The sequence below is a fragment of the Bombina bombina genome, chromosome 7 (genome assembly GCF_027579735.1).
Source record: "Bombina bombina isolate aBomBom1 chromosome 7, aBomBom1.pri, whole genome shotgun sequence".
Classification (NCBI taxonomy): domain Eukaryota; kingdom Metazoa; phylum Chordata; class Amphibia; order Anura; family Bombinatoridae; genus Bombina; species Bombina bombina.
This window is the reverse complement of record NC_069505.1, coordinates 86,942,776-86,962,900: the sequence shown is the minus strand read 5'-3', so window position 1 is coordinate 86,962,900 and position 20,125 is coordinate 86,942,776. Positions and strand designations below refer to the sequence as shown.

The following is a 20,125-nucleotide window of genomic DNA, read 5'->3' as shown; positions in this document are numbered from 1 at the left end:
TAAAAACTTATTGAGAAGCTCCCAGTTTAACACGGTTGATGAGGTTAGACTGGGACACCCAGTAAAAGGGGCTAAGAGCAGCCCTTCCCCTGCATATGAAAAGACCCATTATATAAACAGAAGCAATCTGAAGTCTTTAGACATCAGTATACATTTAAAACTTTGGGGATTGGGTAGAAGTCTGAAAATCAGCACAATGTTATTTAAAAATATACATTTTTACAAAAACACCCCAAGATGGGCTATATAAATGGATCATCTACAAAACATTTATGCAAAGAAAAATCTAGTGTACAATGTCCCTTTAAATCTCAAGGTGTTAGCTGTCTCTTTCAATAGAGTGATTCCTATAACTTTGTAATCCTGTTTGCAGATAATAAGACATACATTGTGTTTGCTTTTAGCTATTTCATTGGTCCAGTAAATGCAGATAGGTTTTAACATAATGTATGTAACCCACCATAACTATATATAATACCTGTCTGTCTGGGTCTTTACCCAATAAGTTCCAATCAGCCAATAGAATGCAAGCTCAATCCTATTGGCTGATTGCATCAGCCAATAGGATTTTTCCTACCTTAATTCCGATTGGCTGATAGAATCCTATCAGTCAATTGGAATTCAAGGGACTCCATCTTGGATGACTTCATTTAAAGGAACCGTCATTCGTCGATAGTCGTCGGTATGGATGGATGCTCCACGTCGGATGTCTTCAAGATGGAGCCGCTCCTCGATGGATGAAGATAGAAGATGCCACCTGGATGAAGACTTCTGCCCGTCTGGAGGACCTCTTCTGCCTGGATTGGATGAAGACTTCTGCCCCTCTGGAGGACCACTTCTGCCCGGTTTGTTGAAGACGTCTCAAGGTAGGGTGATCTTCAAGGGGGTAGTGTTAGGTTTTATTAAGGGGGGATTGGGTGGGTTTTAGAGTAGGGTTTGGTGTGTTGGTGGTGGGTTGTAATATTGAGGGGGTATTGTATTTTTTTTTACAGGTAAAAGAGCTGATTACTTTGTGGTAATGCCCTGCAAAAGGCCATTTTAAGGGCTATTTGTAATTTAGTATAGGGTAGGGAAATTTTTTTTATTTTGGGGGGATTTTTATTTTATTAGGGGGATTAGAGTAGGTGCAATTAGTTTAAAATTCTTGTAATTATTTTATTATTTTTTGTAACTTAGTGTTTGTTTTTTTTGTACTTTAGTTTATTTCATTTAATTGCATTTAATTGTAGTTAGTTTAGGTAATTAATTTAATTATAGTGTTTTGTTAGATGTAATTGTAACTTAGGTTAGGTTTTATTTTACAGTTAAATTTGTACTTATTTTATCTAGGTAGTTATTAAATAGTTAATAACTATTTAATAACTATTGTACCTAGTTAAAATAAATACAAAGTTGCCTGTAAAATAAAAATAAATCCTAAGCTAGCTACAATGTAACTATTAGTTATATTGTAACTATCTTAGGGTTTATTTTACAGGAAAGTATTTAGTTTTAAATAGGAATAATTAATTTAATTGCAGTAATTTTATTTAGATTATTTTAAATTATATTTAAGTTAGGGGGGTTAGGGTTAGACTTAGGTGTAGGGGTTAATATATTTATTATAGTGGCAGCGACGTTGGGGGTGGCAGATTAGGGGTTAATAAGTGTAGGTAGGTGGCGGCGACATTGGGGTGGCAGATTAGGGGTTAATAAATATAATGTAGGGTTCGGCGATGTTGTGGGCAGCAGATTAGGGGTTTATACATATAATGTAGGCTGCGGCGGTGTCCGGAGCGACAGATTAGGGGTTAATAATATAATGCAGGTGGCGGCGATGTCAGGGGCGGCAAATTAGTGGTTAATAAGTGTAAGATTAGGGATATTTAGACTCGGGGTTCATGTTAGGGTGTTAGGTGTAGACATAAAATGTATTTTCCCATAGGAATCAATGGGGCTGCGTTAGGAGCTGAACGCTGCTTTTTTACAGGTGTTTGGTTTTTTCAGCCGATTCTGCCCCATTGATTCCTATGGGGAAATCGTGCACGAGCACGTTTTGCCTGCTCACCACTACCGTAAGCAGCACTGGTATTGAGGTGAGATGTGGAGCTAAATCTTGCTCTCTGCTAACTTTTTAGAGGCTAACAACGGGGTTGAAAAAAACTGTAATAACAGCGTTGTTTTAAGTGAGCGGTGAGCTGAAACTGAGCATTAGTACCGCACAGCCTTACCGACAAAAACTCGTAATCTACCTGAGTATTTCCCTAGGGCTGCCTCTATTATCCCACATAATAGCATATTGATTTCTTAAAACACTGGGTACAAAATACACCCCATTAACTATTTTGTGCAGCACTCTGTCAATATATATATATATATATATATATATATATATATATAGAGAGAGAGAGAGAGAGAGAGAGCACACTCTCACCTAAAGAACAGCTACCAGGGTGCAGGCAAATGTACTCATAAAGTTAGAAAAAGGCATGCACTCTCTAGATTTGTGCAAAAAAAGTGCTTTAATGGCACATCAAACCGGTAACGTTTCGGGGATCAATCACCCCTTCATAAGACCAAGTGAGCAAATGAACAAACACAAGTGATTATAACAGGTGTAAACCCCACCCCCAATCAAAGAAGAACAGCCCATCTTGTAACAGGAAGTGACATAAAAATATACAAAACATCAAAATAAGATGCTATGTCAAATATAAGTGATGTGTATATATTATGTATAAAGCCCATATCATGTTATCACTTATATTTGACATAACATCTTATTTTGATGTTTTGTATATTTCTATGTCACTTCCTGTTACAAGATGGGCTGTTCTTCTTTGATTGGGGGTGGGGTTTACACCTGTTATAATCACTTGTATTTGTTCATTTGCTCACTTGGTCTGATGAAGGGGTGATTAATCCTCAAAACGTTACCTGTTTGATGTGCCATTAAAGCACTCTTTTTTGCACAAATCCAGAGAGTACATGCCTTTTTCTAACTTTATATATATATATATATATATATATATATATATATATATATATATATATGAGAAATAGAAGGTAAGCGCTGCAAAGCATAAAATGTAAAACCATATATAGATAAACACAATTAATAAATCAATCACAGAATATAAAAATGATAAAAGATACCATTAAAACCAAAATAAAAAAGTCCATAAACACATAGGTAAAGTAATGAGCCAGGAGCAATGTGGTAAATATTCCAAGTGTTCCCAAAAAATCTTCAAATACAGTTCCCCAAGGATGTAAACTTACTTGAAGAATCCTCAATCCATATGAAGTAAGTAATGACGTAATCACCATCCAATCCCACTCACTTAGCAAGCTGATTATATGCTTCTGTAAGCTGTGTTAGAGAGTTATTGTCTATTTTTTTTTATAATTTGCGATAATGTGCGGTAAAGGAAGTTATATGTCCTCTCAGGACCGCCTTTGAGGCGTGCCAAAATAAGTCAATGTTTTCCCTGTGCTGATCATTATCTGACGCATATTGTACCCATGATTTTTTGAGGTGTTTGCGGAATTCTACGTTGTTGTAAAGATAAGATGGGAATCGCCAATTGCGCTTAGGAGTATCTGGTGGTATTGGCTGGAGGATTATATGAATTGGGGCATGGTCTGAGATTGTGATTTGTCCTATTACAGGAGAGTGAAGCTGTGGTTTAAGGGAAGTGGAGGTCAAAAATAAATCAATCCTAGATAGTGTATGGTGTGTATTTGAAACACAAGTATAATCCCTCTGATCGGGGTTCTGCACCCTCCAGACCATCCACAAGGCCCAATGTTTCTTTGAATGTACTGGCAAGTTGCGTCTCTCTCTTATATTTTGAGATATTTCCCTTCATCAGGGCAAGCCCTACCGAATCTTTAAATCTATTTAACGGGATGATTTGCGCCAGATTGAAGTCACCCCCCCACGATTATTGGTATGTTGTCATGTATTGCTAACTGTGCCAGTAGAGCTGACCAAAATGTCGGGCAATATGCATTAGGGCCGTAGACAAATAACATATGTAAAGGTATGTACATGCATCAGTGTAATGATGTATCTGCCCTTTTCGTCTGTAATAGTGTGCGTGAAAGAAATTGGGAGCCCTTTCTTGACCAGTATCGCAACCCCTCATTTTCTGCCCTCAGTGGGTGTATAGAGAATTTGCCCTACCCATTTAGATTTCATCATAGGCCTCTTTTATATTTTTCTCATGATTGCCCTTTTCTAAAAATCTGCTAGAAAGTACAGTGGATTCTGTCTCAAAATCCTCCATCCTACTGCAATTCCTGTGTATCTGCTGGAATTGTCCAAATGGAATAATTGTAATCCAATTTGGGTGGCGGCAGCTTTTCGCATGCAAGTAGTCATTCATATCTGTATCCTTCTTGTATAATTTAGTTATGATATTATCTTGCTCATGTGTCAAGATAAGGTCCAAAAATTCTATTTCTTTCTGACTACTTTTGTGGGTAAAATGCAGATTCTTGTTGTTTATATTGACATATTCAATAAAATCCAACAGAGGCTCCTCATCCCCGTTCCAGATCATAACAATATCATCAATAAAACTACCTCAAAAGACAATGGATGATCTAAATGGATTATTATTCCATATTGCTTCTTCTTCCCAGTGGCCCATATACAAGTTGGCATAACTTGGGGCAAAGCGTGTGCCCATTGCTGTGCCACTTATTTGAAAATAATACTGTTCCTCAAACAAAAAGTAATTATGTTCTAAAATATACTTTATTGAGGAGACCAGGAATTGTTGGGTATTCAACGGTAGTAAGGTTCTATTAGTAAACCAATACTCAGCTGCTGAGATTCCTCTATCATGCGGGATGCAGGTGTAGAAGCTACCTATATCCATTGTAACTCACTTTCCATTTAATATTTGAAACTTTTTAATAATGTCTATAGTGTCTCTTATATAGGATCTCAATGCGGGCACAATCGGTTGTAGGTAAGAGCTTAGTCATATATACAGTGGGGCAAAAAAGTATTTAGTCAGCCACCAATTGTGCAAGTTCTCCCACTTAAGAAGATGAGAGAGGCCTGTAATTTTCATCATAGGTATACCTCAACTATGAGAGACAAAATGTGGAAACAAATCCAGACAATCACATTGTCTGATTTGGAAAGAATTTATTTGCATATTATGGTGTAAAATAAGTATTTGGTCACCTACAAACATGCAAGATTTCTGGCTCTCACAGACCTGCATCTTCTTCTGTAAGAGGCTCCTCTGTCCTCCACTCATTACCTGTATTAATAGCACCTGTTTGAACTTGTTATCAGTATAAAAGATACCTGTCCACAACCTCAAACAGTCACACTCCAAACTCGACTATGGTGAAGACCAAAGAGCTGTCGAAGGACACCAGAAACAAAATTGTAGACCTGCAACAGGCTGAGAAAACTGAATCTGCAATAGGCAAGCAGCTTGGTGTGAATAAATCAACTGTTGGAGCAATAATTAGAAAATGGAAGACATACAAGACCACTGATAATTTCCCTCAATCTGGGGCTCCAAGCAAGATTTCACCCCATGGGGTCAAAATGATCACAAGAACGGTGAGCAAACATTCCAGAACCACACGGGGGGACCTAGGCAGAGAGCTGGGACCAACGTAACAAATGCTACCATCAGTAACACAATACGCCGCCAGGGACTCAGATCCTGCAGTGCCAGACGTGACCCCTGCTTAAGCCAGTACATGTCCGGGCCCATCTGAAGTATGCTAGAGAGCATTTGGATGATCCAGAAGTGGATTGGGAGAATGTCATATGGTCAGATGAAACCAAAGTAGAACTGTTTGGAAGAAACACAACTCGTCGTGTTTGGAGGAGAGAGAATGCTGAGTTGCAACCAAAGAACACCATACCTACTGTGAAGCATGGGGGTGGCAACATCATTCATTGGGGCTGTTTCTCTGCAAAGGAACAGGACGACTGATCCGTGTACATGAAATAATGAATAGGGCCATGTATCGTGAGATTTTGAGTGCAAACTTCCTTCCATCAGCAAGGGCATTGAAGATGAAATGTGGCTGGGTCTTTCAGCATGACAATGATCTCAAACACACCGCCCGGGCAACGAAGGAGTGGCTTCGTAAGAAGCATTTCAAGGTCCTGGAGTGGCCTACCCAGTCTCCAGATCTCCACCCCATAGAAAACCTTTGGAGGGAGGTGAAAGTCCTTGTTGCCCAGCGACAGCCCCAAAACATCACTGCTCTAGAGGAGATCTGCATGCAGGAATGGGCCAACATACCAGCAACAGTGTGTGACAACCTTGTGAAGACTTACAGAAAACGTTTGACCTCTGTCATTGCCAACAAAGGATATATAACAAAGTATTGAGATGAACTTTTGATATTGATCAAATACTTATTTTCCACCACAATTTGCAAATAAATTATTTCCAAATCAGACAAAGTGATTGTCTGGATTTGTTTCCACATTTTGTCTCTCATAGTTGAGGTATACCTATGATGAAAATTACAGGCCTCTCTCATCTTCTTAAGTGGGAGAACTTGCACAATTGGTGGCTGACTAAATACTTTTTTTGCCCCACTGTATATATACAGTATATATATATATATATATATATATATATATATATATATTTTTTTTTTTTTTTAATTAATTAAAAAGATTCAAAATAAAAAGAAATATATAAATTGTATAAATACATGTTGAAAGTTAAAAAGCAACAAAGTATATACATATACAGAACAATACATATATATCAACAAGATTTGAAATCCAAATTCAATAAAATCCCAATAGTACATAATCTAATTGTACTATAAAAATTCCTTCAACTGACATTAAATTCTTATTGATGTTTCAATTTAATAAATTATTTGCTAATGACCATTATAAGATAAATTAAATTAAAGGAATGAACCAGGGAACTAAATGTAAAATTAAATGAGAAACGCTGCAAGATCTATATCTTTATTGAGACCGTTTGGATCCAATAGGATTCCCTACGTCTCAATTCAAGGGTTCTACTCCCCCCCCCTTTTCCTTGTTTTACCAGCTCTAATATCGTTCCTCTTAGACATTGGAGATCCTGATTATGTAAATTTTTATAGTGCACAGATAAATTATGTGACTTTAGGCCCTGTTTAATATTATTTATATTTATATGTGTGCGTGTCGTTATTTGTTAAGGGAATTAATGGGGATTTTTTTTTAAAGACAAAAAAATAGAGAATATACAGAAAGTTAACCTTAAATTCCACAAATCAGAAGTACTGATAAACTAATAAGGGCAAGCTATCTAAAACTAACTGGATTCCTTTTTAGATTGCTTCTATGAAATACATTTTTGCAAATTAAAAAAATAGAGTTTTCTGATGGATTTGAATGGTTTTGCTTAGGAAATAATAGGTTTCCTAATGTGACATGACTAATAAATAATTTATTAATTGGGGATATTTAATGATTCATAAATACAGTTTTCATTGGTGAATGGCATTGTCCTCAAATTACTGAGAATTTATTTCAATTTAGCTTGTTAAAAATGAATTGTTTAGGGGGCATGCCTAGGCGGCGGCCATGATAGGTCACAATATCTGTGGCTCCTACCCGGATCTGCTTAATCCGCTGATTATCGCAGCAGTTCTGCAACATTCATTATAATACACCTACCTCAGATATGAACAAAAAAAGAAACACAGAACCGAATGATAATAAATTTACAGAGTTTGTGACCGCTGAAGCCCAGATCTGGACAGTTGAGAACTTAGGTGGTGGCCTCTCTACTCAAAACCCTCTCCCATAAAGCGGGTTTAGTAAAGAATAGAATTCATCTGAAGCAAATACTAAAAATGGATGCTTTAGACGGATGGAAACAAAAGATGGCCCATTCCCTGAGCCTGGAGGAAGAGATAAGCAAACTTCTTGAAATAGCACAGTCTAAAGAAGGACTTCCATTGATAAACACAGTTCGCTTAACAACAGAACTAGATTGTAGGTCCGCGCCTATAAAGACAGGTCTACCTAACATAAAAATTTCCCTTTCCTACAACCAGATGTGTGATGCGAGCCCAGCTAACAAAAAAACTTCACTTACCCTAGAATCCCAACTGGAGGGCCATGTGGCCTTGGAAGCCTGGACCCACGATGTGAAGCCACCTATATTTGATGTGCTGTATGAAACCGAACATAAGAGGCAAGTGGAGGTACTCTCTGACCTAACAGGGGAGTTTGCTTACCCATATGATACCCGAGTGGCAGTTGAGGCCGATGCAGAGAAGCAGAGATTGACCCGCATTAGATCTACAAGATCTGAGATTCCTAATCTGTTCCCGGGGATCTATCCTATCCATCCAACCTTGACAACCAGAGCCAGAAGAAAAATGAGTGGAGAGGCCCTTACAGCTCATAAAAGTTGTAGCCTTGTGAAAATTTGACAATCACTAGTAATCAATCCATGGAACAAGTGTTCTTTGCAAGATGACCGACACAGAGTAGGCTGAGTAGGAATTGAAGTCCAATATTTATGACTCCAGGCCAGGACTGCTAGGCTTGAAAGAAACTAGGGTGAACCCCTATTACCATTACAGGACATCACTGTTAGAACAGGTCTGAGTGTAAGGTAAAAAGCTGTTATACACATTTTGACTATTTGTTTGAGGCATAAATAATATCTATAGATCGTTCATACTGTCCCACTTAGTCATTCTATTCCTATACATCATTTATACCTATTGGATTTAGTGGTATTAAGTGTCTTATGTCACCTAAATGTTTTTCTTTCTAGCTAAATTTTTTAGTCATTTAAATTAAAGTACCCATGTTATCTGTTATCTGTTTAACCCAAGCTAAACCTGTTTTGATCTATAGATATTGCATGTTATTATGATTCAGCAGGGAACATTTCCCCAACTGAGTCATTCTATTCCTATGCATCATTTATACCTATTGGACTTGGTGGTATTAAGCTTATTATTTCACCCTCATATCTATGTTTTCCCCTAACTAAGCTGCTCTTTAGTCATTCATAATACCCTTGTTATCTGTTATCAGATCCAAACCTGTTATGATCTATAGATATAGTATGTTATAATCATTCATCAATACATTTTTGCAATCAGTAGCCTTCATGTCCATATAAAAAATTGGAATTCCTATTTTTACTGTTTATAGTTAGAATATTAACATACAATCATAGTGCTAGCTGTTCACTGCACTTTTATTAATGGTTGGATATCCTCATATGAGTAAGATCAGATATGGTTGAACATCTAAATGTTAGCCAACAATGGGCAATATACGTAATGCTTTAAATTAATTCAATTGTAAACCTCTGATGGTACTATACACTAGTAGGTAGAACTCCACTTCTTTAATTGATATCCCATATCTGGGTTCAGCAGTATGCAGCACCTTACAGAATCTCATTTTTATTCTGAAATATTTTAAGACTGAAGGAAAGTTTGAAGCAGTCCAAGCTTAACCCTTAAATATGTATACATAGTGTACACTATTCTGCTTTATTTTAGGCTCTTGATTGCCACGCATTGTGAGTATAGATTTTTGAGGGGTCGTTCTAACTTTTGATAATCTAGTGGTGTGCTGTTTACGGCACAATTAAAATCCTATTTTAATGACCTCTAATATTAACATGGGCAGCCAATAGCCCGTATATAAGAATGTATGTTGTACTGAATTCTTACACTCTCCAATGTTTCTAAAATAGATTGTATACATATAGACACTGGGAAGCTTTTTACTCTAATGTATCTGCATTGACAACTGTGTATCTGCTGGCTTTAGATGATCATCTACAACTATATGTTATTATTTCCTCTTCTCTCTCTCTTTTTTTTGCTTTCTATTTTTTTTCTCATCTCTCTGTACATTGTAGTGATATTTTACTGTAAACCCTACCCCAACTGCTTATTCTAGATTATTATTAATGGTGGTTCCCTCATCATTACACCTTTCAATTTCAAAAAAGAAAATGGGTCCAAAAGTGGCCCTACTATTCTTTTTCCCTCATATCCCCCTCTCCAATTTTACCTGGTGGTCAGTGGTTAAAGAATGGCCAATATAGTTCAATAGGGGGAAACTACTTAATACTAAGTCTTGATATATAAAGGAATATACTTCATAAAATTATACCAAAAATGAGGTTTTTGAAATGTACATTTGACTCTTTATTATAAACATTAACATAACAATTTTATTTATGTACGATTATTCTATCATGCCATATGTTTTGGATTTCTGTTTATTTGGAACTGCGTGATCTTTGTACATGCAATGTTTAATCCTCAATAAAAAATTATTTAAAAAAAAAAAGAATTATTTTAAAAAAAGATTGGAATGCTGAGCTGAAAAAAACCCAAATATTAACAGACAGGCTGAGTAGTAAGATTGAAGTTATGCCATTTATTTATTTACTTTCCTCTTTATTTTTTGACCATTGCTTGTGTTGGTACTTGGATTGATATTTTCAGTGCAGCATTTTTTACTTTTATTGTTTTAATTGAATAGATTCATGTTCATATTTAGTACTTAGCATTTCCTTTTTATGACAATATCTTTTTTTTCTTATTAGAAAAATATGCTCACCACTGGTGCAATATGCTGGTTGACAATAATGGTCCCTTTGCTCCTTGTCATACATCTTTGAGTCCAGATATCTACATGCAGGTAAGCAACCTGTCCATTAAGTTTTACTTCATTGACACACACACTATGGGGCCTATTTACTAATGTGCGAGCGGACATGATACGATGTAGCGTATCATGTCCGCCGCACATCGATAAATACCGACAGCATACGATGTTGGCATTTATCATTGCACCAGCAGTTCTTGTGAATTGCTGGTGCAATACCGCCCCCTACAGATTCGCGGCCAGGGGGTGTCAATCAACCTGACCATATTGGATCGGGTTGATTTCCGGCGATCTCTGTCCGCCGCCTCAGAGCAGATGGACAGGTTATGAAGCAGCTTCATAACTTGTGTTTCTGGCGAGCCTGAAGGCTCGCCAGAAACACGGGGCATCAAGCTCCATACCGAGCTTGATAAATAGGCCCATATATATATAATATACATCATCTTTATTCTGATGCTGATTTAAATAGTTGTAATTCCTGCAAGCTATTCGTAAACAATGCTTTTCTGGTTTTTATTTTATGAAAATAAACAACAGAAGTTTCCTTTTTGTATCCCATTGTGGCTATGATTCCAACCTTCCTGAAATTCTCGATCAATAAAGAAAAAAAAAAAAAAAAAAAGGAATGAGCATTATTTTTTTTTATTATTGAAACAATCACAATGTTGCCAAGTCAAATGCAGCTGAGCTTTGTAAATCACATGCTATTCAATCTCAATTTCCTTACAACAGTACCTTTAACAACCAATATTGGCTGTTAATCACCAAAAACCCAACCAATAAATGAAAACATGACCAGACCACTCACGCTAATTTTTATGGTCCAGCATTTTCTCTTCTATTGACAGTCTCCTCTCCCTGCTTGTCACAACTGTCAATATCTAATACATGTTTTCTTAATGTTTTTACATTTAATTTATAGATATGACATGTCCAGCATAATTTGTATTTGGCACAATTCAATCGTTACCAAAAAGGTCTGGTTGCATTGTTGGCAGAGGCGAACACACAGTTTATCCAATGTGTTGTATGGGTTGATCTGTACGTGTTGAGCATTTTGGCTCTTAACTTCAATTTCTCCATTTCATTGCTGATATTTAATGAATATCTTATGGTCCGTAAACTCCAAACTCAATGCTGTGTATGCATCATATGGGTGTCTTTTCTATATGCTATCCAATCATTTTCTAATAGAAGAATGGTGTTATTGTTTGCATTGAGATCAACCAGATGCCGTAACAGGAGAACCAGGAACCAAAAATCAGCCAAAAAAATCTGATTAACTAGACTGGATTTGATTCCTTTAGTAGTTACTATCCTGTGCTCACAGATGAACAAATATTACAAACTATCATTTTAAATCAAGGGTTATAATTGTTCTTTTTATATTGTATGGGATATTTTCAACATCTTTCATTAAAGGGACATAAAAAAAATCTTTCAGAATTTAGATAAATCATTTGGTTTTAAACAACTTTCCAATTTACTTTTACTATCTAATTTGTTTTGTTCTCTTAATACCCTTTGTAGAAAAGGGATACCTAGGTAGTCTCAGGAGATGCTGATTGGTGGTTGCACATATATGCCGCTTTTATTGGCTTTCAGCTAGCTTACATTAGTGCATTGCTGCTTCTTTGACAAAGGATACCAAGAAGTGATGCAAATTAGATAATAGAAGTAAATTGGTAATATGTCTAAAACTGTATGATCTGTCTGAATCATGAAAGAGTTTTTTTTTTATTTCATGCCCCTTTAGAGCACAAGGTAAACTCCAGTGTATATTCTCTGCAAGTGAAATTGATATTTGTACAGATAAGCAGTTTTCAACATTACATTTAAGCAAAGTAATATCAGACTCTTTATTAAAAAAATAAATATGTTAAACCACCTTTCCTCCTTTAGAACTGCCTGTTTGATACATGCTCATGTAGAAGAGCTGAAGACTGCATGTGCGCTGCCCTTTCATCCTATGTGTTTGCTTGTGCTACTGTGGGCATTTTGCTTCCTGGATGGAGAGAACATGTCTGCCGTAAGTACTTCTGTCATTGAAGGGATACTAAGCCCACATTTTTTCTTTCATGACACAGATAGAGCAGGCAGTTTTAAGCAACTTTCTAATTTACTCCTATTATCCAATTTTAATCATTCTCTTGCTATCTTTATTTGAAAAACAAGAATGTAAATCTTAGGAGCCAGAACTTTTTTGGTTCTGCACCTGGGTTGCACTTGCTGATTGGTGGCTAAATGTAGCTACCTATCAGAAAAAGCTATCCAGGGTGCTGAACCAAAGACAGGCCAGCTCTTTAGCTTCGATTCCTGCTTTTTCAAATAAAGATAGCAGTAGAACAAAGAAAAATTGATAATAGGCGTAAATTAGAAAATTGCTTAAAATTGCATGCTCTATCCGAATCATGAAAGAAAGAAAAAAATTGGGTTTAGTGTCCATTTAAAGAAAGAATGAGTTAAGCAGATAATTTTGTTATGCATACTAGGGTTTAAGTTTTCTAAATCTAATTTAAATTAAATGGAATTTTTCATATAGAATAACCTATATGGATAATTTCAAATTTCAATTATGCTTAAACACAATAACCATAATATAAATACAACTACAGTTAATTCATAAATATAAAAAAGGTTTACCATATACTAAATATGTGCTTTTAAATGTTTTCTTTTGAAGAGGAATTTTGCTCTTTCACATTTGTAAAAATAGATTATTGTGTTTAAATTATTCCATACTTCTTCACATCATTGTGAGAAATTTTCAAAGTACGATAAAGGAGAAATTCATCAGAAAATTATTAACCACCGAATACAGATTTTATTTTGAGACTAATTATTCTTTGTTTAGCTACAAGCAAGTGTTCAGACTCAGCTACTATGAATAAATGGGACCCATAGGGTAGATTTATCAAGCAGCGGATGTTGCTTTCTAAGCCTATCATTTGAGGCTCCCCTGAAATGGAAGTTAAGAATCAGCGGTCTTAAGACTGCTGCTCATTAACTTCTCCGCCACCTAGAAGGATACGATTGGGATGATTGACGGCCCCTGCTAGTGGCAGATTGGCCGCAAATTAAATGGGGGCGGCAATGCACAAGCAATGATAAATGCCGACAGTGACTGCTGTCGGCATTTAGCGAGGTCGAGTGGACATGATTCTCTACAGCCAATAATGTCCGCTCAACCTTTGATAAATCTACCCCATAGTCTTTGTCATTTACTGAAATGTAAACTGAGCTATATTAACTTGGCAAATAATAAAAGTATACATATATATATATATATATATATATATATAGCCCCCATTTATCAAATTGCATGCAGGCAAGGTTCTCAAAAAGGAAACCTGTCCACACTGCTTTGGGCCTCCAGAGCAGCTTTGGCTGCTTGAATTTAAAGGGACATGAAACCCAACATGTCATAATTCAGATAGAGAATACATTTTAAAACAAAAATCCAATTTACTTCTATTATTTAATTTGCTTAATTCTAAAGATATCCTTTGTTGAGGAAATAGCAATGCATGTGGTTGAGCCAATCACACGAGGCACCTATGTGCAGCCACCAATCTTCAGTTACTGAGCCTATTTAGATATCATTTTCAACAAAGGTCATCAATAGAATGAAGCAAATTAGATAATAGAAAGAAATTGGAAAGTTGTTTAAAATCGTATGCTCTTTCTAAATCATGAAATAAAAAAATGTGTCCCTTTAACAATAACCAACCAAAGCAAAAAAAGAAAATTGACAAAATCCAGGCAAAACAATTATTATAATACATTTTTTATAATAAATGTATTAAATAATTATTTATACAGATTTCTCTATAAGTGGAACTGTAGCAGTTTGAAAATTGAGTACCAGTGAAGGATACAGAGATTTCTTGGCTTGTAACATTTTTATTATTTAAAACTCAAGGTGAAGAGAGCTAGAGATCCGTTCCATCAAGGTTTGTCCATTGTCTCAGAAATAACCTCTTTAAAAAAAAGGGGGGACTTGAAACCCTAAATTTGTCTTTTATAATACATATAGGGCATGTCATTTTAAACAACTTTCCAATTTTCTTCTATTATTAAATTTTCTTCGTTTTCGAGGTATCCTTTGTTGAAAAGTAATTAGGTCATCTCAAGAGCGTGCACGTGTCTGCAATACTATATGGCAGCAGTTTTGCAATAAAGTTATACATTTGCAAGATCACTAGCTGACAGCATTTTTTCCTATCATGTAGTGCTCGAGACGTGCACTCTACCTATCTAGATATATATTCTACAAAGAATATCAGAAAGAAGCAAATTTGATAACATAAGTAAATTGGACACGTTTGTAAAGCTGTGTGCTCTGTCTCAATCACAAAAGAAAAATTGCGGGTTCACTGTGCCTTTTACTAAAAAGTAATCCATTGTTTCTAATGTATATAATTAATCAGCAAGTGTCTTGGACTTTTGGTAGAGATTCAGACGAGCAACAGAAACCGTACTATGACACCAAACACCAATCTAAACTGCTCTATGAAACCTTGAGAAACTTAATGTAATTGTTTTCCTCATATGACAGAAGCCCAGACAAGTGATTGTCTAGATAACAAAAAAGCTAATTCAACAAACATCCTAGACAGTAATGTAGAAATCATTTTGGAATGATTAAAAAATAACCTACATTGGGCAACATTACCAGTCGCATGGCGAATCAGTTTGCGAAAACACAGCTCTGTTATGGCTTTTTTGCATTTGGGATTGCGCCTTTGGGATAACTTATTTCGCTTGTGCGTTAAGCCACGTAATCCAAACAGCCAATTCGCATATGCGTTAAAGTTTTCCCCATAGAAGCCAATGGAGAAGACAAATAGAAAAACAAAAACACTAAACCCCTAATCCATTGTGCAAAGCTTATGACGTATTCTCCTTGAAAAGTGTATATGAAAATGCGAATATTTCATATTGCGAAAATGTTTTATTTATTTATCAATAAATATTTCTCTATATATGTGTTGATTTTTGGACTGATATATCTATTTTTTTGCGAGATATGTATATAAATATTTATATGTCTAGATATCTCAAGATCTATATGGGAATATTGGTTTGCAAATACATCTGAGATATTGTTTAATGTGCATAAGATTGTAATGTGAAATCATTATCTCCATAGTCTCTATACATATAAAAAGCCATGTTTCTCTATGTATGTGTTTGTATGTCAATGTAAAATCCCTGCGTCAGCTTTTTTTTTTCTTACACAAGATCTATCTTTAAGCCCTTATAACTTTTGTGTGCAATATTTTTTTTAAAATAATTTTTATTAGACAGTGTTAATATGAATGTAAGGGGCATATTTATCAAAGTGCGAGCGGACATGATACGATGTAGTGTATCATGTCCGCTGCACATCGATAAATGCCAACAGCATTGACCGTCAGCATTTATCATTGCACAAGCGGTTCACCAGAACTGCTTGTGCAATACTGCCCCCTGCAGATTCGTGGGCCAATCGGCCGCTAGCAGGGGGTGTCAATCAACCCAATAGTACTCGATCGGGTTGATTTCTGTCCGCCGCCTCAGGGCAGACGGACAAGTTATAGAGCAGCAGTCTTTAGAAAACATGAGCAGCGGTCTTTAGAAACAAGGGGCATCACGCTCCATTCAGGGCTTTATAATTCAGCCCCTTAGTGTACTTTGTAATGCATTTTTGAAATGTTTCATGGAGCTTTTATGTTGCCGAAAACTGTGAACTACAGCTCTTCGAGTGCGGAAAGGATTGGAAACTCAAAATGCACAACTTTTAATCTTGCCCATTGAGTGGAATTCGTATCAAAATAAGCGAAAGTAGTGTTTTAGACTCCTTCACTGTCAAAGAGGGTATTGAAGAAGGTTCAGGCAGTGGAAGAATGGAGAAGGATTGGAAGGAATAGAAAGGGCAGAGATTTTGGAGCAGCTAATTTGTATGACTAGGTTTGGTCTATTTCCAATTGCAGCATGGTTTTCATTATCTTGTGCCAATAGTAGGGATGGGCGAATGTGTAAATTTCCAAATTTGAATGTTAGAACGAATATTATTACTGAAATTTGAATTATAAATCTGAATGTTGATAAGAACGAATATTCTTAAAAATTCTATAATCGAATGCTATTTCCAGTTTTCGAATGTCACTTTCGAATTTGAATGTTAATAATTATATTGAATCTCCACATTCGAAATTTGAAATTTAACATTCTATTTAACAAATACTATTCAGAAGTTCAATAGTTCATGTGGTAGGGAGGGAATCTAGTAAATTGATACATAATAGATACAAATATATCATTTCAAATGTTTCTATATAGAATATTGCATAATTCGAATATTGCATTTAAAGAAAGCATTAGAAATACTATTACAAATATCAAATGAAAATTTTCTAAATGAATATTTTCGAATGTAATCGTAAATTTCGAAACCGAACTTTCGAAAATCGAATGTTAGAATGTTATGTAAACATTCAAAATTTGATTAGAACGAACGAATGTGTTAAAATTTGTTTAATTTTTCGAATGTTGCGAAACATTCGCCCATCCCTAGCCAATAGCTGCTGTTAATAGCCTTTCCCAACTCTACATAATTTATAATTTATATTGCTGGCTTGTGCAATCTCTAAAGGTCCTCCTAAGGATTGTTCAATGTTAAACCCTTGCTTGTAACTGTTGATTGCTTGAATTAATATATTTAAAACATTGCAGTTCTGTAATCATCCTCAGTGACTGGAAAAGGGTAAAATTTGGAGTGGATTGGTTTATTTATTTTTTTGAGTTGCTACTTGTTTAAAAATTTACTTTTCCCCATCTCTTAGGGGCCCATTTATCAAAGGGCTTGCGGACCTGATCCGACACTGCGGATCAGGTCCGCAAGACCTCGCTAAATGCGGAGAGCAATACGCTCTCCACATTTAACATTGCACCAGCAGCTCACAAGAGCTGCTGGTGCAACGCCGCCCCCTGCTGACTCGCGGCCAATCGGCCGCCAGCAGGGAGCTGTCAATCAACCCGATCGTATTCGATCGGGTTGATTTCCGGCGGTTCCTGTCCGCCTGCTCAGAGCAGGCGGACAGGGTTATGAAGCAGCGGTCTTTAGACCGCTGCTTCATAACTTGTGTTTCTGGCGAGTCTGAAGACTCGCCAGAAACACGGCCCTTCAAGCTCCATACGGAGCTTGATAAATGGGCCTGTGAGTATCCAAAACAACTAGACAGACATACAGCAAAAAAAAAAAAAAAAAAAAAAAGAATCTTGGCATGCAGATAAATTGTATTGTCTATTAAAGGGATACTAAACCACATTTTTTTCTTTCATGATTCAGATAGAGCATGCAATTTTCAGCAACTTTCTAATTTGTAATATTATCAATTTGTCGTTCTCTTGCTATCTTCATTTGAAAAGCAGGAATGTAAAGCTTAGGAGACAACCCATTTTAGGTTCAGCACCCTGGATAGCACTTGCTTATTGGTGGCTACATTTAGCCACCAATTAGCAAGCATAACTCTGGTTCTGAACCAAAAATGGACCGGCTCCTAAGCTTTACATTCCTGCTTTTTAAATTAGAAAGTTGCTTAAAATTGCATGCGCTATCTGAATCATTAAAGAAAAAACTGGTTTAAATATCCCTTTAACTGCTATTTTTCTTGATGAAAAAAAAAACTTACAAGAATTGAAGCCAAAAATGAGCAGTGGTTGCTCAGATGTAAAGGTTTAAAATCGGCTGAAATGCTCTATAGTCCCAGAAATGTGTATGCCCTCTATTTAGTGTCGTAGTGGTGAATGCTCAAGCAACTATGTCTTGTTGCACAATAAAAATAGCTAAGAATTTCAATGAACTGTTAATGATATAGTTTGAGTTCCTAATCAAACATTACAAAATATGGATATTCCAAAATTAATCACCTCCCCTCAGAATTCAGTGCAAAATATTCTTTGATAAAGGAATTTAATTTTGTATAGTTTTGATCACCATTGAATATTGAGTATACTATCTATATCTATCTATCTATCTATCTATCTATCTATCTATCTATCCACACACACATACATATTTATTCAGTAATGCCTTGTAGCATTATGCCACACTTTCACATCATGTTATATTTGTTTTCTTCCATTACTGCCTTAAAAAGTACGGTATGTTTATAGTATTAACACTGGACATATGGTTAAATGCTATGAAATAAATATAATATTTTAATATTGCTTTTTTTTTTTTAGAAACCTACACAGAGTTTTGCCCACCCTCATTTGTTTATAGTTACACTGTGGTATCTTGTATACCTACTTGTCATTCACTCGCTGAGCCAGATAAAGCATACAACTTCACTTTTGTTCCTGTTGATGGTTGTGTTTGTCCAAAGGACACATATCTTAATGACAAAGGATTGTGTGTGAAAAAAGAAGACTGCCCTTGTTATTATAAGGATGTCTCAATACCTCCCAACAGCGAACTGCTAGCAGGAAGGTGGAAATGGTAAGATGATTTTCTTTATAGTACATATGCCAGGATTTCCTTAAAAAAAAACAACACGTTTTGTTTTTTTCATAACTTATTATAATGGGGATATAAAGTTAATTGATTGAACCTTTTAAGGACCGGGAATTAAAAATAAAAAATAAAAAACTTGCTCAAAATACCAGAGAATTGTAGCATTCTTGCTATCACTCCATTTAAGCAAAAATAGAACTTTTTGTTCTTAGCTATCAAAACTACTGTGTATATATATTTTTTAGTAGACAGCCCAAGGTATTGATCTAGGCCCATTTTTACATATTGCATGCCACTGTTTCGCTGCCAAATGCGATCATATTAAAAAAATGTAACTTCTTGTTTCTCACTGAAATTATTTACATACCGCCTGTGCAGTCATGACACAAATGGTTATAAAAGCTTCGCTGGGATCCCTTTTGTTTAGAAATAGCATACATGCATGACTTTGCCATTGTTTTTTGGCATTTAGAAGGTCGCTAATTGCAGCTGAGCACCACATTTGAAATTCCTGGAGGTGAAGGGGTTAATCAGTTAGCTTGTAAGGTTAATTTTTGCTTTAGTTTAGAGAGTACCCTTCCACCTGACACCTCCCAGCCCCTGATCCCTTTCAAACAGCTCTCTTCCTTCTCCCAGTGGTCGTCACCATCTTAGATACATGCAGACAGTCTGCCAGTATCCAGTTTTAGGGCAGTATTAGTTTATTTTTAAACCCTCCCACCTCCCTGATCCCTCCCAACAAGCTCTCTAACCCTCCCCCATGAAGCCACCATATTAGGTACTGGCAGCTGTCTGCCAGTACCAAGTTCATAGAAATGGTCTTGTTGTTTTAAATTATGTCTTAATAAAAAAAAATCTATAGTGTAGCGATCTCCCATCAGCCTCCCTCCTAAGCCCCCTGTTATGACATGTCTCTGTAACGTAGATGCCCATCCTTTACCAAATTTATTTTCTGTAGCATAAGGAACACTCCCCTTCCTCCACTC

The 20,125-nt window shown here is 36.1% G+C and overlaps 1 protein-coding gene across 1 annotated transcript in view; it reads left to right on the top strand.

Moving 5' to 3' along the window:
• Positions 1-9,272: 9,272 nt before the first annotated feature.
• LOC128636246 (mucin-5AC-like) overlaps positions 9,273-20,125 on the top strand; it is a 108,565-nt gene continuing 97,712 nt past the window's right edge. The window contains exons 1-2 of the mRNA XM_053689283.1: positions 9,273-9,285; positions 10,575-10,669. Of these exons, the coding sequence (XP_053545258.1) occupies positions 9,273-9,285; positions 10,575-10,669 (108 nt within the window). The remainder of the gene's footprint in view (positions 9,286-10,574; positions 10,670-20,125) is intronic.